General features: G+C 41.7%; 1 protein-coding gene across 1 annotated transcript in view; it reads right to left on the bottom strand.

Annotated features, from left to right (window-relative positions):
• EML2 (EMAP like 2) overlaps positions 1–8,178 on the bottom strand; it is a gene marked incomplete at its 3' end in the record, with an annotated part of 83,412 nt that extends 75,234 nt beyond the window's left edge. Inside the window, exons 1-2 of the mRNA XM_088464576.1 lie at positions 7,972–8,178; positions 2,508–2,681 (exon numbers count right to left, since the gene is read on the bottom strand). Coding sequence (XP_088320702.1) covers positions 2,508–2,681; positions 7,972–8,035 — 238 coding nt within the window. The remainder of the gene's footprint in view (positions 1–2,507; positions 2,682–7,971) is intronic.
• Positions 8,179–12,813: the final 4,635 nt, after the last annotated feature.

Genomic DNA, 12,813 nt, shown 5'->3' with positions numbered 1-12,813 from the left:
GTATACATAGGACAACACAGCATCACATACATAGGACAACACAGCATCACATACAGAGGACAACACATCGTCAGCATCACATACATAGGACAACACAGCGCCGCATACATAGGACAACACAGTGTCAGCATCACATACATAGGACAACACAGTGTCAGCATCACATACATAGGACAACACAGCACCAGCATCACATACATAGGACAACACAGCATCACATACATAGTACAACACAGCTCAGCATCACATACGTAGGACAACAGTGCATCGCACACATAGGACAACAGAGCATTGCATACATAGGACAACGCAGCACCGCATACATAGGACAACACAGCATCGCATACATAGGACAACACGGCGCCGCATACATAGGACAACATGGCGCCACATACATAGGACAACACAGCATCGCATACACAGAACACAGCTCAGCATCAGTATACATAGGACAACACAGCATCACATACATAGGACAACACAGCATCACATACAGAGGACAACACATCGTCAGCATCACATACATAGGACAACACAGCGCCGCATACATAGGACAACACAGTGTCAGCATCACATACATAGGACAACACAGTGTCAGCATCACATACATAGGACAACACAGCACCAGCATCACATACATAGGACAACACATCGTCAGCATCACATACAGAGGACAACACAGCGTCGCATACATAGGACAACACAGCGTCGCATACATAGGACAAAACAGCGTCACATACATAGGACAACACAGCGTCAGCATCACATACATAGGACAACACAGCATCACATACATAGGACAACACAGCATCACATACAGAGGACAACACATCGTCAGCATCACATACATAGGACAACACAGCGCCGCATACATAGGACAACACAGTGTCAGCATCACATACATAGGACAACACAGTGTCAGCATCACATACATAGGACAACACAGCACCAGCATCACATACATAGGACAACACATCGTCAGCATCACATACAGAGGACAACACAGCGTCGCATACATAGGACAACACAGCGTCGCATACATAGGACAACACAGCGTCGCATACATAGGACAACACAGCGTCAGCATCACATACATAGGACAACACAGCATCACATACATAGGACAAAACAGCGTCACATACATAGGACAACACAGCATCACATATATAGGACAACACAGCGTCATATATATTAATACTAAAGTCATATCTATCATGTAATATACATGAGGCACTGTGGAAGCTTTGTGGCGCCATATAAATAAAGGATAATAATAATACAATTATCAGACACAAAATAAAAGTACTGATTAAGTGTAATGAAATGGAAACAGCCGGTGTCTCCATCTAAGAAATGACATTGGAATCTCGGTTCTTGCCACTAGCCGATCATACCTATCACATAATGCGCACAGCTGGCAGCGGCTACGCTTATAATCGTATCAGTGGGAGGGGTCAAGATGCACTCAGCCAATCGGAAGCAGCTACCAATTCTCATCACCATCACCCGCGAGTGAGCTTGGGACGTGATGTATTTATCAGGTAGTTACTTTACTCCGTCAGCGCTGGCATGCCCCTCCCCCTCGCTCTGCCTCTGAATGTACGGAGGTATTGTCAGACCGGGACATGAAGGGACCACCAGGAGAAGGCAGAAAAAGGGCCCATGCTTAAGGGGTGTGTTCAGCCACCAGAGGGGGTGTGGCCAGCCGCCAGAGGGGGTGTGGCCAGCTGCCAGAGGGGGTGTGGCCAGCCGCAGCAGAGATATGGCTAAATATGGTCTGGGCCATACTTGCCTATGCTCCCAATTTGGGCAGGAGCCTCCTGAAAAATCAGGTGCTGCTCCCGGCCCCCCGGAAACACAAGCAAGTCTCCCAGCAGCCACCGCCCCTGCCGCCCCCCTCCACGGTTATAAAAAAATCCTACGCAGCAGGGGGAGCCGGTGATGTGATTCTCGCCAAATCATGGCATTTTGGCCCCGCATTGTGTACCGTGGGTGGGGCCATAATGACACGTAGACGTGGACACACCCCGCTTCGCCAACAAATGCCGGCCATGTTTCCTTGATTTCCCAATCTGACTGCCCCCTTCCGGAAGGGAACCCTGGTCTGGGCCCCTTATAAATATAGTACATACTGATGTCCCGGCATGATCATGTACTAGCGTGATAACGGCAATGCCTTGTAGTAAATGCGCCACAATCCTGGAAATGCAGTATAATATATATATCTCATATGCACAGTCTATAACCAGACCCCTAGAGAAGACGTGGGGTCCACCGGGGATTTCCCCTGTACCCCCGTGGGCCAGTCTGACCGTGTACGGAGGCATGAGCACAATATATGTCACATGATTTTCGTATGGATGGCTGTCCTTGTGCACGTGCGCCGTACATTATAGGGCTGTTTGTGCCAGAAGAATGAGCCCTTACGTATTGTGCAGAGCTGGGAGTACTCCTGTTTATCCATGAACAGTAGGTATATGGTCCCATGCAGAGCCACGGTCTCTTACCTTGCCTCCCCCTCAGCGGATCTCCACGTTCCTCACATACTCGCAGCCTCCGCAGGGCGTCACTCAGCGCTGCCCTCAGAACCTGCATCTCATCCTCCTGGAGCTGAAGCCTCTGTTCCAGATTCGATATCCGGTCATCTGTGTCCATCGCACTCGGGCCAGAGAGGCCATCATCTGGGGGCAAATAAGATATCAGAGACCTCCTGAGTCAGGGGCTAATGAGCAGTCAGGGGGGAGGATTCCAATAGCAGATTATGTTAAATAATGCAAATTATCTCCGGCAGTCCTAGAGGGGCCATAATCTGTCTCCCCTCCTCCACTGTGCCCCCTCCCCCTGTACCCAGACGCTGGGAGTTCCAGGCGCTGCCACCCTGCCAGATGTCCGTCTCTCTTTCTGTCCATCCTGACTGTATCGTCTCTCTAGATGCTATAAGGAGTATGTACAGTCCTAGGGCTACGGTACCTATTTACCATCTCATCTAATGGTGCCGGTCCTACATTACTGTCCTCATCCCCCACAGGAGCCAGCCACATCCAGCGTGATAATTCTACATCTGGCCTCAAGAGCCCAGACCGGGTACTATATAAATATACGCACATATATACATACAGTATATAATATATATAGATATATGAGAGATGTGGAGGCCGGCCGGGTACTATATAAATATACGCACACATATATATATATATATACACACAGTACATTATATATATAGGTGATGTAGGTGGCCGGCCGGGTACTATATATGCACACACATATATACATACAGTACATAATATATATATATGAGAGATGTGGAGGCTGGCCGGGTACTATATATACGCACACATATATACATACAGTACATACTATATATATAGGTGATGTAGGAGGCTGGCTGGGTTCTATATAAATATACACACAGATATATACATACAGTACATACTAAATATATATATATATATATATAGGTGATGTAGGGGGCCGGCTGGGTACTATATAAATATACACACACAGATATATACATACAGTACATACTAAATATATATATATAGGTTATGTAGTGGGCCAGCTGGGTACTATATATATATAATATACACACACAGATATATACACACAGTACATACTATATATATATAGGTGATGTAGGGGGCCGGCTGGGTACTATATATACACACACAGATATATGCATACAGTAAATACTATATATATATAGGTGATGTAGGTGGCCGGCCGGGCACTATATAAATATACACTCACAGATATATACATACAGTACATACTATATATATATATAGGTGATGTAGTGGGCCAGCTGGGTAATATATATATATATATATATACACATATACATACAGTAAATACTATATATATATAGGTGATGTAAGTGGCCGGCCGGGCACTATATAAATATACACTCACAGATATATACATACAGTACATACTATATATATATATGTGATGTAGGGGGCCGGCTGGGTTCTATATAAATATACACACACAGATATATACACACAGTACATACTATATATATAGGTGATGTAGGAGGCCGGCTGGGTACTATACAAATATACACACACAGATATATACATACAGTACATACTATATATATATATAGGTGATGTAGGTGGCCGGCCGGGCACTATATAAATATACACTCACAGATATATACATACAGTACATACTATATATATAGGTGACGTAGGGGGCCGGCTGGGTACTATATATACACACAGATATATACACACAGTACATACTATATATATAGGTGATGTAGGAGGCCGGCTGGGTACTATACAAATATACACACACAGATATATACATACAGTACATACTATATATATATATATATAGGTGATGTAGGAGGCCGGCTGGGTTCTATATAAATATACACACAGATATATACATACAGTACATGCTATATATATATATAGGTGACGTAGGGGGCCGGCTGGGTACTATATATATATACACACAGGTATATACACACAGTACATACTATATATATAGGTGATATAGGGGGCCGCTGGGTACTATATATATATATATATATACACACAGATATATACATACAGTACATACTATATATATAGGTGATGTAGGGGGCCGGCTGGGTACTATATAAATATATATACACACACAGATATATACATACAGTAAATACTATATATATATATATATATATATATATATATATATATAGGTGATGTAGTGGGCCGGCAGGGCACTATATAAATATACACACACAGATATATACATACAGTACATACTATATATATATATAGGTGACGTAGGGGCCCGGCTGGGTACTATATATACACACACAGATATATACACACAGTACATACTATATATATAGGTGATGTTGGGGGCCGGCTGGGTACTATATATACACACACAGATATATACACACAGTACATACTATATATATATATATATATATATATATATATAGGTGATGTAGGGGGCCGGCTGGGTACTATATATACACACACAGATATATACACAGTACATACTATATATATAGGTGATGTAGGGGGCCGGCCGGGTACTATATATATACACAGATATATACACACAGTACATACTATATATATATATAGATGATGTAGGGGGCCGGCCGGGTACTATATATATATATACATAGATATATACACACAGTACATACTATATATATATATATAGGTGATGTAGGGGGCCGGCTGGGTTCTATATAAATATACACACACAGATATATACATACAGTAAATACTATATATATATAGGTGATGTAGGTGGCCGGCTGGGTTCTATATAAATATACACACACAGATATATACACAGTACATACTATATATATAGGTGATGTAGGGGGCCGGCCGGGTACTATATATATACACACAGATATATACACAGTACATACTATATATATAGGTGATGTAGGGGGCCGGCCGGGTACTATATATATACACACAGATATATACACACAGTACATACTATATATATAGGTGATGTAGGGGGCCGGCTGGGTACTATATAAATATACACACACAGATATATACATACAGTACATACTATACATATATATATATATATATATATATAGGTGATGTAGTGGGCCAGCTGGGTACTATATATATATATATACACACACACAGATATATACATACAGTAAATACTATATATATATATATAGATGATGTAGGTGGCCGGCCGGGCACTATATAAATATACACTCACAGATATATACATACAGTACATACTATATATATATATAGGTGATGTAGGGGGCCGGCTGGGTTCTATATAAATATACACACACAGATATATACATACAGTACATACTATATATATATATATAGGTGACGTAGGGGGCCGGCTGGGTTCTATATAAATATACACACACAGATATATACATACAGTACATACTATATAGGTGATGTAGGGGGCCGCTGGGTACTATATATACACACACAGATATATACATACAGTACATACTATATATATAGGTGATGTAGGGGGCCGGCTGGGTACTATATATACACACACAGATATATACATACAGTACATACTATATATATAGGTGATGTAGGGGGCCGGCTGGGTACTATATAAATATACACACAGTACATACTATATATATATATAGGTGATGTAGGGGGCCGGCATGGTACTATATAAATATACACACAGTACATACTATATATATATATATATAGGTGATGTAGGGGGCCGGCTGGGTACTATATAAATATACACACAGTACATACTATATATATATATATAGGTGACGTAGGGGCCCGGCTGGGTACTATATATACACACACAGATATATACACACAGTACATACTATATATATAGGTGATGTTGGGGGCCGGCTGGGTACTATATAAATATACACTCACAGATATATACACACAGTACATACTATATATATATATATATAGGTGATGTAGGGGGCCGGCTGGGTACTATATATATATAATATACACTCACAGATATATACATACAGTACATACTATATATATATAGGTGATGTAGGGGGGCGGCTGGGTACTATATAAATATACACACAGATATATACACACAGTACATACTATATATATAGGTGATGTAGGGGGCCGGCTGGGTACTATATATATATAATATACACACACAGATATATACATACAGTACATACTATATATGTAGGAGGCCGGCTGGGTACTATATATACACACACAGATATATACATACAGTACATACTATATATATATAGGTGATGTAGGGGGCCGGCTGGGTACTATATATAATATACACACACAGATATATTCACACAGTACATACTATATATATAGGTGATGTAGGGGGCCGGCTGGGTGCTATATATATATATATATGCACACACAGATATATACAGACAGTACATACTATATATATATAGGTGACGTAGGGGGCCGGCTGGGTACTATATATACACACACAGATATATACACACAGTAGATACTATATATATATATATAGGTGATGTAGGGGGCCGGCTGGGTACTATATATACACACACAGATATATACACAGTACATACTATATATATATATAGGTGATGTAGGGGGCCGGCTGGGTACTATATATACACACACAGATATATACATACAGTACATACTATATATATAGGTGATGTAGGGGGCTGGCTGGGTACTATATATACACACACAGATATATACACACAGTACATACTATATAGGTGATGTAGGGGGCCGGCCGGGTACTATATATACACACACAGATATATACACAGTACATACTATATATATAGGTGATGTAGGGGGCCGGCTGGGTACTATATATACACACACAGATATATACACAGTACATACTATATATATAGGTGACGTAGGGGGCCGGCTGGGTACTATATATACACACACAGATATATACACAGTACATATTATATATATAGGTGATGTAGGGGGCCGGCTGGGTACTATATATACACACACAGATATATACACACAGTAGATACTATATATATAGGTGATGTAGGGGGCTGGCTGGGTACTATATATACACACACAGATATATACACAGTACATACTATATATATAGGTGATGTAGGGGGCCGGCCGGGTACTATATAAATATACACACACAGATATATACACACAGTACATACTATATATATAGGTGATGTAGGTGGCCGGCTGGGTACTATATAAATAAACACACAGATATATACACACAGTACATACTATATATATATATATAGGTGATGTAGGTGGCCGGCTGGGTACTATATATACACACATAGATATATACACACAGTACATACTATATATATAGGTGATGTAGAGGGCCGGCTGGGTACTATATATATACACACAGTACATACTATATATATATATATATATATATATAGGTGATGTAGGGGGCCGGCTGGGTACTAAATATATAAATATACACACACAGATATATACACACAGTACATACTATATATATATATAGGTGAAGTAGGGGGCCGCTCACCGTTACAGTACTGCAGGAGGGAGCTGGTGTCGTAGGCTGTGCTGTTGGCCCCGGACTCTGACATCCCTCCTCCGTCTTGTGGTCTCTGTATTTTCTTTCTCTCGTTGTTCTCTGTTTCTGCCTTTCTCTATCCTCACATCCTCACATCCCTCCTTCTCTATCTCATCACCATGGTAACTGCTTCCTGCAGCATCTTCTGCTGTGGTACCCCCCTCCCAATTCCATCACACAGACCACACCTTTCTATCTAACACTGGGGTCATTGTTACACAGTATCACCGATCACATGCCACTGACATACATATATATATATATATATATATATATATACTGCCTCTCTGTATAATTAGCTGTGTCCCAGTGTGACGGCCCAATGGTGACTGGATTTGTGGAAGTGGCAGACAAGCACCTTCTCCATCTCTGATTTTATCTACAACCTAATAGCTTAAATTATTACTACCCAGGTGGGGGGGTGCTCTGAGAATGAGACATATAGGATGGGAGCCTGGCATGGCACAGTACTACTTCTCCTATGCTGTATGCAGCCCTCAGAATCTCATCTATGTATATGTTTTGCTGTACATACAAGTAATGCACAGTACCACTCCCTAGGTTCTCCACAAAGCTCTCAGTATCTCCTCATACTCAGTATCTCCCCTGCTTGTACATATAGGTAATGCACAGTACCACTCCTTAGGTTCTGCACAAATCTCTCAGTATATCCTCATACTTGGTATCTCGTCTGCTGTACATACAAGTAATGCACAGTACCACTCCCTAAGTTCTGCACAAAGCTCTCAGTATCTACTCATACTTAGTATTTCTCCTGCTTGTACATACAGGTAATGCACAGTACCACTCCCTAGGTTCTGCACAAAGCTCTCAGTATCTCCGCATACTTGGTATCTCGTCTGCTGTACATATAGATAATGCACAGTACCATTCCCTAGGTTCTGCATAAAGCTCTCAGTATCTCCTCATACTTGGTATCTCGTCTGCTGTACATATAGGTAATGCACAGTACTGCTCTCTATGTTTGCATAAAGCTCTCAGTATCTCCTCATACTCCGTGTCGCTCCTGCTGTACATATAGGTAATGCACAGTACCATTCCCTAGGTTCTGCATAAAGCTCTCAGTATCTCCTCATACTCAGTATCTCTCTTGCTGTACATATAGGTAATGCACAGTACCATTCCCTAGGTTCTGCATAAAGCTCTCAGTATCTCCTCATACTCAGTATCTCTCCTGATGTACATTAAGTTAATGCAAAGTGCCACTCCCTAGGTTGTACAGAAAGCTCTCAGTATATCCTCATACTCAGTATATCTCCTGCTTGTACATACAGGTAATGCACAGTACCACTCCCTAGGTTCTGCACAAGGCTCTCAGTATCTCCTCATACTCAGTATCTCCCCTGCTTGTACATATAGGTAATGCACAGTACCACTCCTTAGGTTCTGCACAAGGCTCTCAGTATCTCCTCATACTCAGTATGTCTCCTGATGTACATATAGGTAATGCACAGTACTGCTCCCTATGTTTTGCATACAGCTCTCAGTATCTCCTCATACTCAGTATTTCCTCTGCTTGTACATATAGCTAATGCACAGTATCACTCCCTAGGTTCTGCACAAAGCTCTCAGTATCTCCTCATACTCAGTATATCTCCTGCTTTTACATACAGGTAATGCACAGTACCGCTCCCTAGGTTCTGCACAAAGCTCTCAGTATCTCCTCATTCTCAGTATCGCTCCTGCTGTACCTATAGGTAATGCACAGTACCACTCCCTATGTTTTGCATAAAGCTCTCAATATCTCCTCATACTCAGTATCTCTCCTGCTGTACATATAGGTAATGCACACTACCACTCCCTAGGATCTACACAAAGCTCTCAATATATCCTCATACTCAGTATCTCTCCTGATGTACATATAGGTAATGCACAGTACCACTCCTTAGGTTCTGCACAAATCTCACTTTCTCCTCATACTCAGTATCTCTTGTGTTGTACATATAGGTAGTGCACAGTACCACTCCCTAGGTTCTGCACAAATCTCTCAATATCTCCTCATACTCAGTATCTCTCCTGCTGTACATATAGGTAATGCACAGTACCACTCCCTAGGTTCTGCACAAATCTCTCACTATCTCCTCACACTCAGTATCTCTTGTGCTGTACATATAGGTAAGGCACAGTACCACTCCCTAGGCTCTGCAAAAATCTCTCAATATCTCCTCCTACTCGGTATCTTCCCTGATTGCACATACAGGTAATGCACAGTACCACTCCCTAGGATCTACACAAAGCTCTTAATATCTCCTCATACTCAGTATCTCTCCTGCTTTACATATAGGTAATGCACAGTACCACTCCCTAGGTTCTGCACAAAACTCTCAGTATCTCCTCATACTCATTATCTCTTGTGCTGTACATATAGGAAATGCACAGTACCACTCCCTAGGATCTACACAAATCCCTCATTATCTCCTCATACTCGGTATCTTCCCTGCTTGCACATACAGGTAATGCACAGTACCACTCCCTAGGATCTACACAAAGCTCTCAATATCTCCTCATACTCAGTATCTATCCTGCTGTACATATAGGTAATGCACAGTACCACTCCTTAGGTTCTGCACAAATCTCTCAGTATCTCCTTATACTCAGTATCTCCCCTGCTTGTACATATAGGTAATGCACAGTACCACTCCCTAAGTTCTGCACAAAGCTCTCAGGATCTCCTCATACTTAGTATTTCTCCTGTATGTACCTACAGGTAATGCACAGTACCACTCTCTAGGTTCTGCACAAAGCTTGCAGGATCTCATCATACTCAGTATCTCCCCTGCTTGTACATGTAGGTAATGCACAGTACCACTCCTTAGGTTCTGCACAAAGCTCTCAGTATCTCCTCATACTCAGCATCTCCCCAGCTTGTACATATAGGTAATGCACATTACCACTCCTAAGGTTCTGCACAAAGCTCTCAGTATCTCCTCATACTCAGCATCTCCCCTGCTTGTACATATAGGTAATGCACAGTACCACTCCTAAGGTTCTGCACAAAGCTCTCAGTATCTCCTCATACTCAGCATCTCCCCTGCTTTTACATATAGGTAATGCACAGTACCACTCCTAAGGTTCTGCACAAAGCTCTCAGTATCTCCTCATACTCAGTATCTCTCCTGATGTACATATAGGTAATGCCCAGTACCACTCCCTAGGTTATACAGAAAGCTCTCAGTATATCCTCATACTCAGTATCTCTCCTGCTTGTACATACAGGTAATGCACAGTACCACTCCCTAGGTTCTGCACAAAGCTCTCAGTATCTCCTCATACTCAGTATCTCTCCTGCTGTACATATAGGTAATGCACCGTACCACTCCCTATGTTTTGCATAAAGGTCTCAGTATCTCCTCATACTCAGTATCTCTCTTACTGTACATATAGGTAATGCACAGTACTACTCCACAGGTTCTAGACAAAGCTCTCAATATCTCCTCATACTCAGAATCTCTTGTGCTGTACATATAGGAAAAGCACAGTACCACTCCCTAGGTTCTGCATAAAGCTCTCAGTATCACCTCATACTCAGTATCTTTCCAAATTGTACATACAGGTAATGCACAGTACCACTCCTAGGTTCTGCAGAAAGCTCTCAGTATCTCCTCATACTCAGTATCTCGTCTGCTGTACATATAGGTAATGACCAGTACCATTCCCTAAGTTCTGTATAAAGCTCTCAGTAGCTCCTCATACTCAGTATCTCTCATGCTGTACATATAGGTAATGCACAGTACCACTCTCTAGGTTCTGCAGAAAGCTCTCAGTATCTCCTCATACTCAGTATCTCCCCTGCTTGTACATATAGGTAATGCACAGTACCACTCCCTTGATTCTGTACAAAGTTCTCAGTATCTCCTCATACTCTGTATATCCCTTGCTTGTACATATAGGTAATGCACAGTACCACTCCTTAGGTTCTGCACACATCTCTCAGTATCTCCTTATACTCAGTATCTCCCCTGCTTGTACATATAGGTAATGCACAGTACCACTCCCTAAGTTCTGCACAAAGCTCTCAGTATCTCCTCATACTTATTATTTCTCATTCTTGTACATACAGGTTTCACAGTACCACTCCCTAAGCCCTGCACAAAGCTCTCAGTATCTCCTCATAATCAGCATATCCCCTGCTTGTACATATAGGTAATGCACAGTACCACTCCTAAGGTTCTGCACAAACCTCTCAGTATCTCCTCATACTCAGTATGTCTCCTGATGTACATATAGGTAATGCACAGTACCACTCCCTAGGTTCCACAGAAAGCTCTCAGTATATCCTCATACTCGGTATCTCTCCTGCTTCTACATACAGGTAATGCACAGTACCACTCCCTAGGTTCTGCACAAAGCTCTCAGTATCTCCTCCTACTTGGTATCTCGTCTGCTGTACATATAGGTAATGCACAGTACCATTCCCTAGGTTCTGCATAAAGCTTTCAGTATATCCTCATACTCAGTATTTCTCCTGCTTATACATACAGGTAATGCACAGTACCACTCCCTAATTCCTGCACAAAGCTCTCAGTATATCCTTATACTCAGTATCTCTCCTGCTTGTACATATAGGTAATGCACAGTACCACTCCCTATGTTCTGCATAAAGCTCTCAGTATCGCCTCATACTCTGTATCTCTCCAGCTATACATATAGGTAATGCACAGTACCATTCCCTAGGTTCTGCATAATGCTCTCAGTATCTCCTCATACTCAGTATCTCTCTTGCAATACATATAAGTAATGCACAGTACCACTCCGCAGGTTCTGCACAAA

This window comes from Taudactylus pleione, unplaced genomic scaffold (genome assembly GCF_031769625.1).
Source record: "Taudactylus pleione unplaced genomic scaffold, aTauple2 ptg001691l, whole genome shotgun sequence".
Classification (NCBI taxonomy): Eukaryota; Metazoa; Chordata; class Amphibia; order Anura; family Myobatrachidae; genus Taudactylus; species Taudactylus pleione.
The sequence above is the reverse complement of the archived record's forward strand: the minus strand, read 5'-3'. Positions and strand labels throughout refer to the sequence as shown.